The sequence below is a fragment of the Haliotis rubra genome, unplaced genomic scaffold, assembly GCF_003918875.1.
Source record: "Haliotis rubra isolate DU_JTF1 unplaced genomic scaffold, ASM391887v1 Scf1289, whole genome shotgun sequence".
Taxonomy (NCBI): domain Eukaryota; kingdom Metazoa; phylum Mollusca; class Gastropoda; order Lepetellida; family Haliotidae; genus Haliotis; species Haliotis rubra.
In genome coordinates, this window is record NW_025765213.1 from 120894 (window position 1) to 143182 (window position 22289).

At 44.1% G+C, this 22289-nt stretch overlaps 1 protein-coding gene across 1 annotated transcript in view; it reads right to left on the reverse strand.

Annotated features, from left to right (window-relative positions):
- Positions 1-10345: 10345 nt before the first annotated feature.
- LOC124266906 (sporozoite surface protein 2-like) overlaps positions 10346-22289 on the reverse strand; it is a 43003-nt gene continuing 31059 nt past the window's right edge. Inside the window, exons 4-5 of the mRNA XM_046701746.1 lie at positions 11636-11797; positions 10346-11528 (exon numbers count right to left, since the gene is read on the reverse strand). Of these exons, the coding sequence (XP_046557702.1) occupies positions 10346-11528; positions 11636-11797 (1345 nt within the window). The remainder of the gene's footprint in view (positions 11529-11635; positions 11798-22289) is intronic.

Genomic DNA, 22289 nt, shown 5'->3' on the forward strand with positions numbered 1-22289 from the left:
GGGTTGTGTTACAGTGTCACAGTAAACTCTTTAGTGTAGCAAGTGATGGGTTGTGTTACACTATCTCGGTAAACTCTTTAGTGTAGCTGGTGATGGGTTGTGTTACAGTCTCACAGTAAACCCTTTAGTGTAGCAGGTGATGGGCTGTGTTACAGTATCACAGTAAACCCTTTAGTGTAGCAGTTGATGGGTTGTGTAACAGTATCTCGGTAAACACTTTAGTGTAGCAGTTGATGGGTTTTGTTACAGTATCTCAGTAAACCCTTTAGTGTAGCATCGATGGGTTGTGTTACAGTGTCTCAGTAAACCCTTTAGTGTAGCTGGTGATGGGTTGTGTTACAGTGTCACAGTAAACGCTTTAGTGTAGCAGGTGATGGGCTGTGTTACAGTATCACAGTAAACACTTTAGTGTAGCAGGTGATGAGTTGTGTTACAATATCTCGGTAAACCCTTTATTATAGCATGTGATGGGTTTTGTTACAGTATCTCAGTAAACCCTTTAGTGTAGCAGGTGATGGGTTGTGTTACAGTGTCTCAGTAAACCCTTTAGTGTAGCAGGTGATGGGTTGTGTTACAGTGTCACAGTAAACTCTTTAGTGTAGCAAGTGATGGGTTGTGTTACACTATCTCGGTAAACTCTTTAGTTTAGCTGGTGATGGGTTGTGTTACAATGTCACAGTAAACCCTTTAGTGTAGCAGGTGACGGGTTGTGTTACAGTATCTCGGTAAACACTTTAGTGTAGCAGTGATGGGTTGTGTTACAGTGTCTCAGTAAACCCTTTAGTGTAGCTGGTGATGGGTTGTGTTACAGTATATCGGTAAACTCTTTAGTGTAAGAGGTGACAGTACCCTCTTTAGTGTAGTAGGTCATGTGCTGTATTACTCTGTGACTATACTCTTTAGTTATGAGCTTGTGGTAGTTGTTGTTTCATTGGTAGTCCTTTATTGTAGCAGTCGATAGAGCAATGCTTCGTTCATCAAGGACAAGATTAATACCATTGAATTCTAGGAGAGCACCTCTCTTTGTGTTCTGTGTCCAGGGAGGCGTGTTTCGGTACACCCCTCTTATCAAGCAGGAACTTCAGATAAATCTTAACAAATCTAGAAGAATATCACAAATCCTCACCCCTCAGAATATCCCATGACTTTCATCTAAACCTTGTCAAGCACATAAATCTTAGTACAAGCAGACACGATGTCATCGCCATCCTAGGAACGGAGGCAGTCATGTATCCCCAGTCTCCACATCTGACACTGTAATAGAAAGAAGTGATTTAATGAACACTACTCTTTAATATTCAATCACGTGATGCACAAAAGACAGGATTTTGCCTATTTGAACCATCAAATAAACTACACATTCAGAATAAACTATAGTTAGTGAACACTTAACGTGAGGTGACCTGTAACTTCACATTTTTCGCATTTTAATTACATAATTCGTACTTGAATGTTATCTTCAGCCGACACTCAGTGCATTACAGTGATTTAAGAAAAATTCCCTTGTTCATCCTCGGAAAACTCAGGCTCATAATTCATGACGCCGACCCTGAAGAATGTTCATGATAATCCTCCAGAATAAAGCCGAAACGTCGTCTTCTGACCCCGGGCCATTTCAGAACAGAGCATGCGCATTAGATGACTATCTGTTATAGCTGTATAAAGAAAGACAAGTGTGATGTAAGATACGTGTGTATCGGGCACATTCTTAACAAAATGTACATTTGTCCAAATTGCTAGAAAAATACAGATGCATAGCTTTGAAAATAGGAAGTCAGACTGATCGCATAATGAAGCCATGTTCGTTTCCAAAATTTCTCCAAAAGGAAGCTCCAGTCCTAAAGTTGGAAGCTATCTGTACTCTACTTGACTCTACTGCCTCAACATTCCTCCTCTAGGATGGATGCAATCTCTAGATTTTCGTCCACCTGGAGACCGCATAATCTTATTTTATGGTCTCTGGTCTAGCAAACAACGTTGTAGATTCTTCACTTTCCCATATACACCTGGGTAAATTATCATAATAACTTGTTCTTGCCGAGATAAATCACGTCCTCCTCCTGGTATTACGTCAAATTCAAATTGAACGTAATAAATACAGAAAATGTCTACAATCGATGTCTACAGCATCGATCTATGAAGTTGGGACACGATGACATCCATCACCCAAGTCAGCAAGCCTGACCACCCGATCCCGTTAGTCGTCTCCTACGACAAGCATATGGTTACTGAAGATCAATTCTCGCCTGTATCTTCACGGGTCAGGTGGTTTGTGTGAGGTAAACTCTGACATATATTACTGACAGCGTTGTTTTCACAATCAGGTGAACGAACTCTGACTACTAGTGACATACGTAGTTCGTGTACCCTGACATGGTACATTGACACCGGTTGTGGCTGTACTTAAAGCCCTGACATGGTACATTGACTCCAGTTGTGGCTGTACTTATAGCCCTGTCTTAGTACATTGACACCGGTTGTGGCTGTACTTATAGCCCTGACTTGATACATTGACACTGGTTGTGGCCGTACTCATAGCCCTGACTTGGTACATTGACACTGGTTGTGGCCGTACTTATAGCCCTGACTTGGTACATTGACACTGGTTGTGGCTGTACTTTTAGCCCTAACTTAGTACATTGACACTGGTTGTGGCTACACTTATAGCCCTGACTTAGTACATTGACACCGGTTGTGGCTGTACTTATAGCCCTGACTTGATACATTGACACTGGTTGTGGCCGTACTCATGAGTACATTGACCTGACTTGGCTGTAGCCCTGACTTGGTACATTGTGGCTGTACTTATAGCCCTGACTTAGTACATTGACACCGGTTGTGGTTGTACTTATATCCCTGACGGTGCATTGACACTGGCTGTGGCTGTACTTATAGCCCTGAATTGGTGCATTGAGGCGGTTGGTGCAGTGTGTCGATCTCGATGTATAATTGCTAGGGGCGGTTGGTCCAGTGTCTCGATGTATAACTTTACTGTGAGGGGGGCGGTTGGTCGTGTGTATAACTCGATGTATAATGTATAACTGTATGTGAGGGGCGGTTGGTCCAGTGTCTCGATGTATAACTGTATGTGAGGTGAGGGTTGGTCGATGTGACTCGACGTATAACTGTATGTGAGGGGCGGTTGATCATGTGACTCGATGTATAACTGTATGTGAGGGCGGTTGGTCCGTGTGACTCGATGTATAACTGGATTGTGAGGGGGCGGTTGGTCGTGTGACTCAATGTATAACTGTATGTGAGGGGGCGGTTGGTCGTGTGACTCGATGTATAACTGTATGTGAGGGGGCGGTTGGTCGTGTGACTCAATGATGTATAACTGTATGTGAGGGGGCGGTTGGTCCAGTGACTCGATGTATAACTGTATGTGAGGGGGGCGGTTGGTCGTGTGACTCAATGTATAACTGTATGAACTGTGACTCAATGTATGTGATGGGGCGGTTGGTCGTGTGACTCGATGTATAACTGTATGTGAGGGGGTTGGTCGTCGTGACTCAATGTATAACTGTATGTGAGGGGTGGTTGGTCGTGTCTCGATGTATAACTGGATTGAGAAGGGGCGGTTGGTCATGTGTTTCTCTGTAATGTATAACTGTATGTGAGGGGGTGGTTGGTCCAGTGACTCGATGTATAACTGTATGTGAGGGCGGTTGGTCGTGTGACTCGACGTATAACTGTATGTGAGGGCGGTTGGTCATGTGACTCGATGTATAACTGTATGTGAGGGCGGTTGGTCGTGTGACTCAATGTATAACTGTATGTGAGTGGGCGATTGGTCGTGTGACTCGATGTATAACTATAATATGTGAGGGGTGGTTGGTCCAGTGACTCGATGTATAACTGTATGTGAGGGGCGGTTGGTCGTGTGACTCGACGTATAACTGTATGTGAGGGGGGTTGGTCCTGTGACTCGACGTATAACTTTATGTGAGGGCGGTTGGTCGTGTGACTCAATGTATAACTGTATGTGAGGGGGCGGTTGGTCGTGTGACTCGATGTATAACTGTATGTGAGGGGGCGGTTGGTCCTGTGACTCAATGTATAACTGTATGTGAGGGGCGGTTGGTCGTGGTCTCGATGTATAACTGTATGTGGGGCGGTTGCGGTTGTATAACTGTATGTGAGGGTGGCTGAGTCGTCGATAATAACTGTATGTCGTGTGACTCCATGAGGGGTGGTTGGTCCAGTGTCTCGATGTATAACTGTATGTGAGGGGCGGTTGGTCGTGTGACTCGGACGTATAACTGTATGTGAGGGGCGGTTGGTCCTGTGACTCGTGACTCGTATAACTTTATGTGAGGGGGGGTTGGTCGTGTGACTCAATGTATAACTGTATGTGAGGGGGCGGTTGGTCGTGTGACTCGATGTATAACTGTATGTGAGGGGGCTGTTGGTCGTGTGACTCAATGTATAACTGTATGTGAGGGGGCGGTTGGTCGTGTGTCTCGATGTATGACTGGATTGAGAAGGGCGGTTGGTCCCGTGTCTCTAAGATGTATAACTGTATGTGAGGGGGCGGTTGGTCCAGTGTCTCGATGTATAACTGTATGTGAAGGGCGGTTGGTCGTGTGTGACTCGACGTATAACTGTATGTGAGGGGGGCGGTTGATCATGTGTGACTCGACGTATAACTGTATGAGGGGCGGTTGGTCGTGTGACTCAATGTGTAACTGTATGTGAGGGGGCGGTTGGTCGTGTGACTCGATGTATAACTTTATGTGAGGGGGTGGTTGGTCCAGTGTCTCGATGTATAACTGTATGTGAGGGGGCGGTTGGTCGTGTGACTCGACGTATAACTGTATGTGAGGGGGCGGTTGGTCCTGTGACTCGACGTATAACTTTATGTGAGGGGGCGGTTGGTCGTGTGACTCAATGTATAACTGTATGTGAGGGGGCGGTTGGTCGTGTGACTCGATGTATAACTGTATGTGAGGGGGCTGTTGGTCCTGTGACTCAATGTATAACCGTATGTGAGGGGGCGGTTGGTCGTGTGTCTCGATGTATGACTGGATTGAGAAGGGGCGGTTGGTCCCGTGTCTCTAAGCATAACTGTATGTGAGGGGGTGGTTGGTCCAGTGTCTCGATGTATAACTGTATGTGAGGGGGCGGTTGGTCGTGTGACTCGACGTATAACTGTATGTGAGGGGGCGGTTGGTCATGTGACTCGATGTATAACTGTATGTGAGGGGGCGGTTGGTCGTGGACTCGATGTATAACTGTATGTGTATAACTGTATGGGCGGTTGGTCGTGTGACTCAATGTATAACTGTATGTGAGGGGGCGGTTGGTCGTGTGACTCGATGTATAACTGTATGTGAGGGGGCGGTTGGTCGTGTGACTCGACGTATAACTGTATGTGAGGGGGCGGTTGGTCGTGTGACTCAATGTGTAACTGTATGTGAGGGGGCGATTGGTCGTGTGACTCGATGTATAACTTTATGTGAGGGGGTGGTTGGTCCAGTGTCTCGATGTATAACTGTATGTGAGGGGGCGGTTGGTCGTGTGACTCGACGTATAACTGTATGTGAGGGGGCGGTTGGTCCTGTGACTCGACGTATAACTTTATGTGAGGGGGCGGTTGGTCGTGTGACTCAATGTATAACTGTATGTGAGGGGGCGGTTGGTCGTGTGACTCGATGTATAACTGTATGTGAGGGGGCTGTTGGTCCTGTGACTCAATGTATAACTGTATGTGAGGGGGCGGTTGGTCGTGTGTCTCGATGTATGACTGGATTGAGAAGGGGCGGTTGGTCCAGTGTCTCTAAGCATAACTGTATGTGAGGGGGGGGTTGGTCCAGTGTCTCAATGTATAACTGTATGTGAGGCAGCGGTTATTCCAGTGTCTCTAAGCATAACTGTATGTGAGGCAGCGGTTGGTCCAGTGTCTCGATGTATGACTGGATTGAGATGGGGCGGTTGGTCCCGTGTCTCTAAGCATAACTGTATGTGAGGGGGCGGTTGGTCCAGTGTCTCGATGTATAACTGTATGTGAAGGGGCGGTTGGTCGTGTGACTCGATGTATAACTGTATGTGAGTGGGCGGTTGGTCCAGTGTCTCGATGTATAACTTTATGTGAAGGGGCGGTTTGTCCAGTGTCTCGATGTATAACTGTATGTGAAGCGGCGGTTGGTCCGATGTCAAGTTTCAAGTTTATTTCGTGACAATCAGATTCATATGTATAAAGAACGCAATGACAATGCTTCCTTAATGTAAGAAGAACAATGTGTTAGTGTTGAAAACTTGGTACAAGATAATGTGTTCAGAAATTATTGTTGATCTGTGTAATTTGGTAATGCTTTAAAATATTTACAGCGCAAATCATGATACACTTTACATTCAAATAGGAAATGAAATTCATTTTCTACAAAATTATCATTACAAATATTACAAAGTCTTTGGTGCCTCGGAACTCCATCAAATCTACCAGTATTTTTATATAATTGGAAGTGCACCGATTCGTAACATTGTTATTCGACGCCTCGCATCTTTAGATTTCAATAAAGTTAAATATGGTTCAATGCAAACTACACTTTTGATACTGGAATAGACATCAAGCGATGAGCATTTGTGCATTTCTGAAAATATGAATTGCTTTTGACAATCACCAACTCTTACATGAAAATCTTTCAAAAACTGTTCCTGGTTGCCAACTCCTTGAGCTTCCCACACAAAACCAAAACCATAATTGAACAAAGTATTTCGGACAAAATATACCCACGTTTTCCTACGAACTCTGTCTAAATTGTACAACATAATATAACACTGCTTTGGATTTCTATCCTTTGGTAACCGTAAAAGTTTAAACCAATACTTCAAAACACGTAATAAACTATCAACATGAATATAATTTCTACCACATTCCGCCAAAACAGCAGCGTTAGAGCATTTATAACTTACGCCCAACCATACTTACAAAATCTAATATGAAACTGTTCCATAACATGCCATTTCCGAAAACTATGGTGTCCTATAATTGCCATCGCGTGGCGCGTAAAAAAAGAACTACGTCGTAGGCGACGTCGGCCTCGACGTCGTGGTCGACGTCGCCTTCGACGTCGATTTTGTATTTTTGTCGTAGATCATTCTTGTGTATTTCTGTACGACGACGTAGTCTTTTTTATGCGACGTCGTGGGCGACGTCGCCCACGACGTAGTTCTTTTTTTACGCGCCACGCGATGGCAATTATAGGACACCATAGAAAAACCCATATTTCCGAAGCGTACAAAATTATCGGCTTTATCTGGACGTCAAAGAATTTGAACAAAATAGTTGGAGAAATATTTTTAAGTCTCCTACCAAAAACCTTAACTGAGCACAAGGCGTTATTCGCTTTATTTACCAGATTTTGAACCGATTTAGACCATGAAAGTCTATTTGAAAACAATAAACCCAAATAATTATAATATGTAGAAACGTTTAACTTATGATCGCCAAAGTACCATGATTCATACCGCCTTAATTTACCCCCATTTCTAAAAACTAGCACCTCTGTTTTCTCAAAATTTACAGACAAGACCCATTTTTTACAAATGTAGTAATACGTTGATCTTCCTCTGAAGACTAATGGCAGAATTTGTAAACAAACATTAATCATCTGCATACAGTAGCAAATACAATTCCATAAACTCTGGGTCAATAAATACACCCCTGTCACCACAAGTAATCATTTCCGTATACAACTGGTTAACAAACAACGCAAATAGAAGAGGACTTAAAATACAACCTTGCCGAACCCCACTGAAAGAATCAAAATATTCCGAAACATTTAAATTTAGCTTAACACTAGCCTTTGTTAGATGTCACGATATATGTGAAGCGGCGGTTGGTCCAGTAAGTCGATGTACAACACATATCTTTTCGATTGCTTTGCCTGAAGCATGAAGATTACATAATCGGTAAAGTGATTTGGCTTTTACGAGATTAAATGTCGTTTTCATGTTCTAACAACGCATTCATCTAATAAATTAACTTCTTGAATGCCTGTTTACAACGTCAGGAATAAGAATTCAGGTCAACAAATATACATATTCAGCTGTAATCGTGTTCTACTATGTGATGCAAGTCATTTGTTGATTAAAAAACTTCCATGTGAAGACATTTGCTGATGTAAATAATTTCATGTGAGCATATTTCCCACATACGTTAATTGTGTGTGATCGTGTATGTTGAAGCTGTGTGTTTACCTTGCTGCAACTGATCCACATCGACCTCCCAGGCACTCTGTGCCAGCTCCTCATGTCTCGCTGAAGCTAGCAACAACAATTATGGGATTAAGGCTGAATAGCTTGGGATAGATTAGATCCTTGAAGTACCCCATTGGTCTGTTGAGACCTGGTTGTTCAACCATCAACATTCAGATGGAAATCTTGCCACTCCCACCAGTCCTAACCCAGTTTCGTAGATACGTCCATGCTTCTTTCATAACATATAGTCATATTTTGACCTCCGCGGTATAGTTTGTTAATCAGAATCAGCATCGAAATTTCAATGTAAGAACATTATGAAAATAATACGTTTTCCAGTGCCTGGGGATGTTTGTTGGGGTCACCTTGTAGGAACCTACCGCGGGGCACTTGGATGTTGAGTATAATAGTGTTTGATGGCAACGTTATCAATTTGATATGAACCAACACTACTGTGATGAACATCGAGTATTTCATGGCTTAGGAGAGCTCACGAGTTGACAATCTTTTTAGGATGTTTAAACAAAATGATCAACTACTGTATCCTACCAAGATATTTTTTTATTAAATAATATGCAAATATAAACATAAACTCGCCTATTCAACTTAGATTAAGTAACATACCAAAGGGTCAAACATCTAATGATTTGTTCCCCCGAACTTGTGAAGGATCAGAGGGTTGGCAGAGGTTTAAAGCAGTTCATGTTTAGACGGAACAAATATAGAATGGGTAAAAGCGACAAAACCTGGATTGTACAATCCCGATGATATTATGAGCATGTGATTGTTGGACACCACACTCAGGAACATTACAGCTGTATGACGGCAATCTGTACATAATTGAGTCTGAACCAGACGATCCGGTGATTGACATCACAAAATGCGATGACAGAGCAGCTGTTTATGAATCACTATGAAACGGTGATAATACCAGGTGTTTGCGAGAAGGTGAGAGTAGCCTACCCTACTGGTGGCACCCGTCATGAACATATGTGGAGGCTAGTCAATTGTTCACCTGAAAAAAACCTGATAGTATGGCATAAGTCAAAATAGGGAATTGTATAGGACATCAGTTTTGTCACTGATGCATCAAATCTTGAAGTTTCCTCCACATGTCTACCATAAAACTCTTACAAAGTTTTACTGAGTCCTTGAATGATGTAACCTTGAATATTGTAGCCTTGAACGATGTAACCTTGAATGTTGTAACCTTGAATGGTGTAACCTTAAATGATGTAACCTTGAATGGTGTAACCTTGAATGGTGTAACCTTGAATGGTGTAACCTTGAATGATGCAACCTTGAATGTTGTAACCTTGAAAGATGTAACCTTGAAAGATGTAACCTTGAATGGTGTAACCTTGAATGATATAACCTTGAATGGTGTAACCTTGAATGATGTAACCTTGAATGGTGTTACCTTGAATGGTGTAACCTTGAATGGTGTAACCTTGAATGGTGTAACCTTGAATGATGTAACCTTGAATGATGTAACCTTGATCGAACAACTGAGCAATAGTCGTTTGACGCTCTTTCAAATTTTGGTAAAAAGATCGATTGTACCTTAAAGTTTTTGTCACACAGCTTTTGGGGGAGTTTTTGGTCACTGAAATATTTATCTAAATAGAAAACACTTGTTTCCAGAATAGTATTGTAGAATCAATAACAGTTCATGTTGTTTCTTTACAGCCACTCATGGTTGTGTCATCAGGATGGTCGGAACATACAGTGTATTATATAACTTACTTTGAAGGTGACTGGATCTCAACAGAATTAATAGAAATAGTGTTATGATCACTTCTAACTTCTCATCAGTGAAGAACGTTTCACATCCACATCTGCACTGGGATGAAACTAATCTCTGTAGAATGTATATGGCTGTGTATCTACCTCGTATCTACCCCGTATCGATAAATCTGCGTGGAAAGTATGTTAATATGCAAGGAGACTCTCTTGGTGTAAGCAAAGTGTATGTAGACTCACAAATAACGTATGTTTGTTGTTGAATAGAGGTCTACAGCTACCGTGGATAAAACTTTCTCGTCTGAATGTGTGTAGATTTATACATTGAAGGTGCTGGTGAGCTAGGTGAGCTAGGTTAGCTATGGGAGCTAGGGGAGCTTGGTGAGCTAGGTGAGCTAGGCTAGCTAGGTGCGCTAGGGGAGCTAGGTGAGCTAGGTTTGCTAGGGGAGCTAGGGGAGCTAGGTGAACTAGGTGAGCTAGGTGAGCTAGGTGAGCTAGGTGACCTGGGTAAGCTTGGTGAGCTAGGGGAGCTAGGTGACCTGGGGGAGCTAGGGGAGCTAGGTGAGCTTGATGATTTAGGTGAGCTAGGTGAGCTAGGTTTATTAGGGGAGCTAGGGGAGCTAGGGGAGCTTGGTGAGCTAGGGGAGCTAGGTGAACTAGGTGAGCTAGGTGAGCTAGGGGACCTGGGGGAGCTTGGGGAGCTAGGTGAGCTGGGTGAGCTAGGAGAGCTAGGTAACCCGGGGGAGCTTGGTGAGCTAGGGGAGCTAGGTGAGCTAGGTTTGCTAGGGGAGCTAGGGGAGCTAGGGGAGCTAGGTGAGCTAGGTTTGCTAGGGGAGCTAGGGGAGCTAGGGGAGCTTGGTGAGCTAGGGGAGCTAGGTGAACTAGGTGAGCTAGGTGAGCTAGGTGACCTGGGGGAGCTTGGGGAGCTAGGTGAGCTTGGTGAGCTAGGAGAGCTAGGGGAGCTGGGGGAGCTTGGTGAGCTAGGTGAGCTAGGTGAGCTAGGTTTGCTAGGGGAGCTAGGGGAGCTAGGGGAGCTTGGGGAGCTAGGGGAGCTAGGTGAACTACGGGAGCTAGGTGAGCTAGGTGACCTGGGGGAGCTTGGGGAGCTAGGAGAGCCTTGGTGAGCTAGGAGAGCTAGGGGAGCTAGGTTAGTTAGGTTAGCTAGGTGAGCTAGGAGAGCTTGGTGAGCTTGGTGAGCTAGGTAAGCTAGGTGAGCTAGGAGAGCTTGGTGAGCTTGGTGAGCTAGGTGAGCTAGGAGAGCTTGGTGAGCTAGGAGAGCTAGGGGAGCTAGGTTAGTTAGGTGAGCCAGGAGAGCTTGTGAGCTAGGTGAGCTTGGTGAGCTAGGTGAGCTAGGTGAGCTAGGTGAGCTAGGGGAGCTAGGGGAGCTAGGTGACCTAGGTGAGCTGGGTGAGCTAGGGGAGCTAGGGGAGCTAGGGGAGCTAGGTGACCTAGATGAGCTAGGTGAGCTGGGTGAGCTAGGGGAGCTAGGTGACCTAGGTGAGCTAGGTGACCTAGGTGAGCTTGGTGAGCTAGGTGAGCTAGGTGAGCTAGGAGAGCTTGGTGAGCTAGGAGAGCTAGGGGAGCTAGGTTAGTTAGGTGAGCCAGGAGAGCTTGTGAGCTAGGTGAGCTTGGTGAGCTAGGTGATCTAGGTGAGCTAGGTGAGCTAGGGGAGCTAGGGGAGCTAGGGGACCTGGGTGAGCTGGGTGAGCTAGGGGAGCTAGGGGAGCCAGGGGAGCTAGGTGACCTAGATGAGCTAGGTGAGCTGGGTGAGCTAGGGGAGCTAGGTGACCTAGGTGAGCTAGGTGACCTAGGTGAGCTTGGTGAGCTAGGTGACCTAGGTGAGCTGGGTGAGCTGGGTGAGATAGATGAGCTAGGGGAGCTAGGGAAGCTAGGTTGAGGTATTCGTTCCTGATCACTGTATATTCTTCATCTATCCAAAGTTAAATGATAAGGGTATTGACAGGCGCTAAACTATCTTAATAGTATATAAAACGCAGAGATGGATGGTAAGTCATTTAACACATAGCGAAGTGTAATGTTGTCACTCCGCCTCCACCTCCTTCTACACTAGAAGGAGGGGATGGAGTGACTCAGGGATGTGTGTGTAGAGTAACACTAGTGTAGGATGGGGTTGGGTGACAATAGTGTAGTTGGGGTGGAGTGACTCTACACTAGTGTCACTCCAGCCCCTCCTACACTAGTGTCACTCCACCCCACCTACACTAGTGTCACTCCTCCCCAACTACCGTAGTGTCAATCCAACCCTCCTACACTAGTGTCACTCCACCCCACCTACACTAGGGTCACTCCTTCCCAACTACAGTATAGTGTTACTCCACCCCACCTACACTAGTGTCACTCCTCCCCAACTACCGTAGTGTCAATCCAACCCTCCTACACTAGTGTCACTCCACCCCGACTACACTAGTGTCACTCCTCCCCAACTACACTAGTGTCACTCCACCCTAACTACACTAGTGTCACTCCTCCCCAACTACACTAGTGTCACTCCACCCCAACTACACTAGTGTCACTCCTCCCCAACTACACTAGTGTCACTCCACCCTAACTACACTAGTGTCACTCCTCCCCAACTACACTAGTGTCACTCCTCCCTAACTACACTAGTGTCACTCCTCCCCAACTACACTAGTGTCACTCCTCCCCACCTACACTAGTGTCACTCCACCCCCATCTACACTAGTGTCACTCCTCCCCGACTACACTAGTGTCACTCCAACCCTCCTGCACTAGAGTCATCCCACCCCCACTACAATAGTGTCACTCCACCCCACCTACACTTGTGTTACCCCACCCCCTCTACACTAGAGTCACTCCACCCCGACTACACTAGTGTCACTCCACCCCACCTACACTAGAGTCACTCCACCCCATCTACACTAGTGTCACTCCACCCCGACTACACTAGTGTCACTCCACCCCAACTACACTAGAGTCACTCCACCCCGACTACACTAGTGTCACTCCACCCCGACTACACTAGAGTCACTCCACCCCGACTACACTATTGTCACTCCACCCCAACTACACTAGAGTCACTCCACCCCGACTACACTAGTGTCACTCCACCCCAACCACAGGTGTCACTCCACCCCAACTACACTAGTGTCCTCCTCCCCACCCACTCCTACACTAGAGTCACTCCACCCCGACTACACTAGTGTCACTCCACCCCACCTACACTAGTGTCACTCCACCCCAACTACACTAGTGTCACTCCACCCCAACTACACTAGTGTCACCCCAACCCTCCTACACTAGTGTCACTCCAACCCACCTACACTAGTGTCACTCCACCCCCACTACACTAGTGTCACTCCACCCCACCTACACTAGTGTCACTAGTGTCCCTCCCCACCTACACTAGTGTCACTCCTTCCCACCTCCCCAACTACAGTAGTGTCACACCCACCTATAGTAGTGTACTCCACCCCACCTACACTAGTGTCACTAGTGTCTCCTCTCCCCAACTACAGTAGTGTCACCCTCCTACACTAGTGTCACCCAACCCCACCTACACTCCCTTCCCAACTACAGGTATAGTGTCACTCCACCCCACCTACACTAGTGTCACTCCTCCCCACCTACACTAGTGTCACTCCTTCCCAACTACACTCCACCCCACCTAGTGTCACTCCACCCCACCTACACTAGTGTCACTCCTCCCCAACTACAGTAGTGTCACTCCAACCCTCCTACACTAGTGTCACTCCAACCCACCTCCTACACTAGTGTCACTCCAACCCACCTACACTAGTGTCACACTCCTCCCCAACTACAGTATAGTGTTACTCCACCCTAAGTGTCTACACTAGTACAGTAGTCACTCCTCCCCAACTGTCACTACAGTAGTGTCACTCCTCCCCAACTACAGTAGTGTCACTCCACCCCTCCTACACTAGAGTCACTCCACCCCACCTACACTAGTGTCACTCCTCCCCAACTACACAGTGTCTAGTGTTAGTGTCCAACCCCTCCTACACTAGAGTCACTCCTCCACTCCATCTCCTCTACACTAGTGTCACTCCACCCTCTCCTACACTAGTGTCACCCCACCCCCTCCCACTCTAGTGTCACTCCACCCCTACCATCACCTTCCTATACAATCGTCACCCTGTAGTTGTACTCAACCCTACACACATACACACCCCATCGCTCTCATAGCCGCTGTGGGAGTCTGGCACATCCAGCCTACATTTGACCTAATTCACGTTGTGACGCATTTCCCTAGATAACAGTAATTGTATTATGTGTCCTCATTCTCAGCTGTTTAAAGTGACTGTAATGTGAAAACTGCAGTCATTCTCATAAGACCCAAGTACAGGACTTTGGCACATGAGATCCACGCAATGCCAGCTGGGCCACACAGCCTGGACGTACGTCAAACATCTAACTGAACCACGTAGTGCGTACGCGCCATTCAGCATGCTCATTATCAACATATATCCCGCAACACTGGGATTACATGCCTAGATATCACGGTAGTAGCTGGCAGATCATGCTCCAAGCTTCAAGTAATCTTCTCTCTTATCGCTTGATATCTCACAGAAAACCTGTCTTAAAAGAGGAGAGATAACTCGTATTTTTGGCTGCTAACATGAAAAGATATGACTTATCACAGCTTTGATTCTGAAACTATTGTCAGTGGTTGTCTTCCTGTATGCTTGCAGCTGGATGTGTGGAGTGAGATTCACTGACCAAATAGAAAGTTCACTTGGCCGGGGGTGGGATGACTGGGTGGGGGTGCATTTAATAGTGTAGTGGGTGGACTGAGAGCACGTGGACATGATGATGTAGTGGGCGGAATGATAGTAAGTGGATATGATGATGTAGTGGGTGGACTGATGGCATGTGGATATGATGGTTTAGTAGGCGGAATGATAGCATGTGGACATGATGGTGTAGTGGGCGAAATGATAGCAAGTGGATATGATGATGTAGTGGGTGGACTGATAGCATGTGGATATGATGGTTTAGTAGGCGGAATGATAGCATGTGGAATGATAGAAATGATCGTGTGATATGATGATGGTAGGGTGGAATGATAGCATGTGGATATGATGGTGTAGTGGGTGGAATGATAGCATGTGGATATGATGGTGTAGTGGGTGGAATGATAGCATGTGGATATGATGGTGTAGTGGGTGGAATGATAGCATGTGGATGATGATTATGTATTGGGTGGAATGATAGCATGTGGGATGATGATGTGTAGTGGGTGGAATGATAGCATGTAGGGTGGATGATAGCATGTGGATGATGATGTAGTGGGTGGAATGGCAGCATGTGGAATGATGGTGTAGTGGGTGGAATATGTGGAGATGATGGTGTAGTGGGTGGAATGATAGCATGTGGATGTATGATGATGTAGTGGGTGGAATGATAGCATGTGGATATGATGATGTGTAGTGGGTGGAATGATAGCATGTGGATATGATGGTGTAATACGTGGTGGTGGAATGATAGCATGTGGATATGATGATGTTGGAGGAATAAGATATGATGATGTAGGTGGAATGATAGCATGTGGATATGATGATGTAGTGGGTGGAATGATAGCATGTGGATATATGATGATGTAGTGGGTGGAATGATAGCATGTGGATGTGATGTATGATGAATAGTGGGTGGAATGATGATGATGGGTGGAATGATATGTGGATGGATGATGATGATGTAGATGGTGGTGGAATGATAGCATGTGGATATGATGATGTAGTGGGTGGAATGATAGCATGTGGATATGATGATGAATTCGGTGGAATGATAGCATGTGGATATGATGATGTAGTGGGTGGAATGATATGATAGCATGTGGATATGATGATGTGTAGTGGGTGGAATGATAGCATGTGGATATGATGATGTAGTTGGTGGAATGATAGCATGTGGATATGATGATGTAGTATAGGTGGAATGATAGCATGTGGATATGATGATGTAATGGTGGATGGAATGATAGCATGTTGATATGATGATGTAGTTGGTGGAATGATAGCATGTGGATATGATGATGTTGTTGGTGGAATGATAGCACGTGGATATGATGATGTAGTGGGTGGAATGATAGCATGTGGATATGATGGATGTAGTGGGTGGAATGATAGCATGTGGATATGATGGTGTAGTGGGTGGAATGATAGCATGTGGATAGTGATGGTGTAGTGGGTGGAATGATAGCATGTGGATATGATGATGTAGTGGGTGGAATGATAGCATGTGGATATGATGATGTAGTTGGTGGAATGATAGCATGTGGATATGATGATGTAGTGGGTGGAATGATAGCACGTGGATATGATGATGTAGTGGGTGGAATGATAGCATGTGGATATGATGGTGTAGTGGGTGGAATGATAGCATGTGGATATGATGATGTAGTGGGTGGAATGATAGCATGTGGATATGATGATGTAGTTGGTGGAATGATAGCATGTGGATATATGATGATGTAGTTGGTGGAATGATAGCATGTGGATATAATGATGTAGTGGGTGGAATGATAGCATGTGGATATGATGATGTAGTTGGTGGAAGCATAGCATGTGGATATGATGATGTAGTTGGTGGAATGATAGCATGTGGATATGATGATGTAGATGGTGGAATGATAGCATGTGGATATGATGGTGTAGTGGGTGGAATGATAGCATGTGGATATGATGACGTAGTGGTTGGAATGATAGCATGTTGATATGATGATATAGTGGGTGGAAGGATAGAATGTTGATATGATGATGTAATGGGTGGAATAACAGCATGTGTATGTAATGACGTAGTGGGTGGAATGATAGCATGTGGATATGATGATGTAGTTGGTGGAATGATAGCATGTGGATATGATGGTATAGTGGGTGGAATGATAGCATGTGGATAAGATGATGTTGTTGGTGGAATGATAGCACTTGGATGTGATGATGTCGTTGGTGGAATCATAGCATATGGATGTGATGATGTAGTGCGTGGAATTATAGCATGTGGATGTGATGGTGTAGTTTGGGAAATGATAGCAAGTGGATATAATTATGTAGTTGGTGGAATGATAGCATCTGGATATGATGGTATCGTGGGTGGAATGATAGCATGTGGATATGATGGTGTAGTAGGTGGAATGATAGCATGTGGATATGATGGTGTAGTGGGTGGAAGAATAGCATGTGGATATGAAGGTGTAGTTGGTGGAATGATTGCATGTGGATGTAGTTGGTGGAATGATAGCATGTGGATATAATGATGTAGTGGGTGGAATGATAGCACGTGTATGTAATGATGTAGTGGGTGGAATGATAGCATGTGGACATAATGGTGTAGTTGGTGGAATGATAGCATGTGGATGTAATGATGTAGTGGGTGGAATGATAGCATGTGGATATGATGATACAGTGGGTGGAAAGATAGCATGTGGATATGATGGTGTAGTGGGTGGAATGATAGCACGTGTCTGTAATGATGTAGTTGGTAGAATGACAGCATGTGGATGTAATGGTGTAGTTGGTGGAATGATAGCATGTGGATATGATGATGTAGTGGGTGGAATTATAGCATGTAGATATGATGATGTATTGGGTTGAATGATTGCACGTGGATATTATGAAGAAGAGGGTGGTATGCTAGCATATGGATATGATGATGTAGTTGGTGGAATCATAGCATGTGGATATGGTGATGTAGTTGGTGGAATGCAAGCATATGGATATGATGGCGTAGTAGGTGGAATGATAGCATGTGGATATAATGTTGTAATGGGTGGAATGATAGCATGTGGATATGATGATGTTGGTGGTGGAATGATAGCATGTGGATATGATGATGTAGTTGGTGGAATGATAGCACGTGGATATGATGATGTAGTTGGGGGAATGATAGCTTGTGGATGTGATGATGTTGTTGTTGGAATGATAGCATGTAGATGTGATGGTGCAGTGGGTGGAATTTGAGCATGAGGACATAATGGTGTAGTTGGTGGAATGATAGCATGTGGATATGATGATGTTGGTGGTGGAATGAGAGCACGCGGATATGATGATGCAGTGGGTGGAATTATAGCTTGTGGATATGATGGTGTATTGGGTGGAATGATAGCACGTGGATATGATGATGTAGTGGGTGGTATTATAGCATATGGATATGATGATGTAGTGGGTGGAATGATAGCATGTGGATATGATTATGTAGTTGGTGGAATGCTAACATATGGATATGATGGTGTAGTAGGTGGAATGATAGCATGTGGATATAATGATGTAATGGGTGGTATGATAGCATGTTGATATGATGATATAGTTGGTGGAATGATGGCATGTGGATATGATGATGTTGTTGGTGGAATGATAGCACGTGGATATGATGATGTAGTTGGTGAAATGATAACATGTGGATGTGATGATGTTGTTGGTGGAATGATAGCATGTGGATGTGATGGTGTAGTGGGTGGAATGAGAGCATGAGGTGGTAATGGTGTTGTTGGTGGAATGATAGCATGTGGATATGATGATGTTGATTGTGGAATGAGAGCACGCGGATATGATGATGTAGTTGGTGGAATTATTGCATGTGCATATGATGATGTACCGAGTGGAATGAGAGCACGTGGATATGATGATGTAGTGGGTCGAATTCTAGCATATGGATATGATGGTGTAGTAGGTAGAATGATAGCATGTGGATATAATGATGTAATGGGTGGAATGATAGCATGTGGATATGATGATATAGTTGGTGGAATGATAGCATGTGGATATGATGATGTTGTTGGTGGAATGATAGCATGTGGATATGATGATGTAGTTGGTGGAATGATAGCATGTGGATGTGATTATGTTGTTGCTGGAATGATAGCATGTGGATGTGATGGTGTAGTGGGTGGAATGAGAGCATGAGGTAATAATGGTGTTGTTGGAGGAATGGTAGCATGTGGATATGATTATGCAGTTGGTGGAATGCTAACATATGGATAACATGGTGGATAGGTGGAATGATAGCATGTGGATAGTGGAATGATAGCATGAGGATATAATGATGTAATGGGTGGAATGATAGCATGTGGATATGATGATATAGTTGGTGGAATGATAGCATGTGGATGTGATGGTGTAGTGGGTGGAATGATAGCACGTGGATATAATAATGTAGTTGGTGGAATGATAGCATGTGGATATGATGGTATAGTGGGTGGAATGATAGCATGTGGATATGATGATGTAGTTGGTGGAATGATAGCATGTAGATATGATGATGTATTGGGTGGAATAATTGCACGTTGATATTATGAAGAAGTGGGTGGTATGCTAGCATATGGATATGATGATGTAGTTGGTGGAATCATAGCATGTGGATATGGTGATGTAGTTGGTGGAATGCAAGCATATGGATATGATGGTGTAGTAGGTGGAATGATAGCATGTGGATATAATGTTGTAATGGGTGGAATGATAGCATGTGGATATGATGATATAGTTGTTGGAATGATAGCATGTGGATATGATGATGTAGTTGGGGGAATGATAGCATGTGGATGTGATGATGTTGTTGTTGGAATGATAGCATGTAGATGTGATGGTGTAGTGGGTGGAATGATAGCATGTGGATATGATTATGTAGTTGGTGGAATGATAGCATGTGGATATGATGGTGTAGTAGGTGGAATGATAGCATGTGGATATAATGATGTAATGGGTGGAATGATAGCATGTTGATATGATGATGTAGTTGGTGGAATGATAGCATGTGGATATGATGATGTTGTTGGTGGAATGATAGCACGTGGATATGATGATGTAGTTGGTGGAATGATAACATGTGGATGTGATGATGTTGTTGGTGGAATGATAGCATGTGGATGTGATGGTGTAGTGGGTGGAATGAGAGCATGAGGTGGTAATGGTGTTGTTGGTGGAATGATAGCATGTGGATATGATGATGTTGATTGTGGAATGAGAGCACGCGGATATGATGATGTAGTTGGTGGAATTATAGCATGTGGATGGAATGATGCATGATATGATGATGGTGGAATGATTCTAGCATGTGGATATGATGATGTAGTATTGGTGGAATGATAGCATGTGGATATGATGATGATAACAGCATGGATATAGTGGGTGGAATGATAGCATGTGGATATGATGATGTAGTTGGTGGAATGATAGCATGTGGATGATGATGATGTAGTGTAGTAGGTGGAATGATAGCATGTGGATATAATGATGTAGTTGGTGGAATGATAGCATGTGGATATGATGATGTAGTTGGTGGAATGATAGCATGTGGATGTGATGATGTAGTTGGTGGAATGATAGCATGTGGATGTGATGATGTAGTGTAGGTGGAATGATAGCATGTGGATATGATGATGTAGTTGGTGGAATGATAGCATGTGGATATGATGATGTAGTGGGTGGAATGATAGCATGTGGATATGATGATGATGTAGTTGGTGGAATGATAGCATGTGGATATGATGATGTAGTTGGTGGAATGATAGCATGTGGATATGATGATGTAGTTGGTGGAATGATAGCATGTGGATGTGATGATGTAGTGGGTGGAATGATAGCATGTGGATATGATGATGTAGTGGGTGGAATGATAGCATGTGGATATGATGATGTAGTTGGTGGAATGATAGCATGTGGATATGATGATGTAGTGGGTGGAATGATAGCATGTGGATGTGATGATGTAGTGGGTGGAATGATAGCATGTGGATATGATGATGTAGTTGGTGGAATGATAGCATGTGGATATGATGATGTAGTTGGGTGGAATGATAGCATGTGGATATGATGATGTAGTGGGTGGAATGATAGCATATGGATGTGATGATGTAATTGGTGGAATGATAGCATGTGGATATGATGATGTAGTTGGTGGAATGATAGCATGTGGATATGATGATGTAGTGGGTGGAATGATAGCATGTGGATATGATGATGTAGTGGGTGGAATGATAGCATGTGGATATGATGATGTAGTGGGTGGAATGATAGCATGTGGATGATAATGATGTAGTTGGTGGAATGATAGCATGTGGATGTGATGGTGTAGTTGGTGGAATGATAGCATGTGGATGTAATGATGTAGTTGGTGGAATGATAGCATGTGGATGTAATGATGTAGTGGGTGGAATGATAGCATGTGGATATGATGATGTAGTAGGTGAATGATAGCATGTGGATATGATGATGTAGTAGGGTGGAATGATAGCATGTGGATATGATGATATTGTTGGTGGAATGGAATGCAGCATGTGGATATGATGATGATGTAGTAGGTGGAATGATAGCATGTGGATATGATGATGTAGTGGGTGGAATGATAGCATGTGGATATAATGATGATGTTGTTGGTGGAATGATAGCATGTGGATATAATGATGTAGCAGTGGGTGGAATGATAGCATGTGGATATGATGATGTAGTGGGTGGAATGATAGCATGTGGATATGATGATGTAGTGGGTGGAATGATAGCATGTGGATATGATGATGTAGTGGGTGGAATGATAGCATGTGGATATGATGATGTAGTGGGTGGAATGATAGCATGTGGATATGATGATGTAGTTATGTGGAATGATAGCATGTGTGATATGATGAGTATAGAGTTGGAATGATAGTACATGTGGATGTAATGATGTAGTGGGTGGGAATGATAGCATGTGGATGTGATGATGTTGCAGTGGGTTGAATGAAGCATTTGGATATGATGATGTAGTGGGTGGAATGAAAGCATATGGATATGATAATGTAGAGGGTGGAATGATAGCATGTGGATATGATGATCTAGTTGGTGGAATGATAGCACGTGCGTGTAATGATGCAGTTAGTGGAATGACAGCATGTGGGTGTAATCATGTAATGGGTGGAATGATAGCATGTGGGTGTAATGATGTAATGGGTGGAATGACAGCATGTGGGTGCAATGATGTAGTGGTTGAAATGAAACCATGTGGATGTAATGATGAAGTGGGTGGAATGATAGCATGTGGGTGTAATGATTTAATGGGTGGAATGACAGCATGTGGGTGTAGTGACGTAGAGGGTGGAATGAAACTATGTGGGTGTAATGATGTAGTGGGTGGAATGATAGCATGTGGGTGTAATGATGTAGTGGGTGGAATGATAGCATGTGGGTGTAATGATGTAGTGGGTGGAATGAAACCATGTGGATGTATTATGATGAAGTGGGTGGAATGATAACATGTGGATGTATTGATGAAGTAGGTGGAATGAAAGCATGTGGGTGTAACGATGTAGTGGGTGGAATGACAGCATGTGGGTGTAATGATGAAGTGGGTGGAATGAAAGCATGTTGGTGTAATGA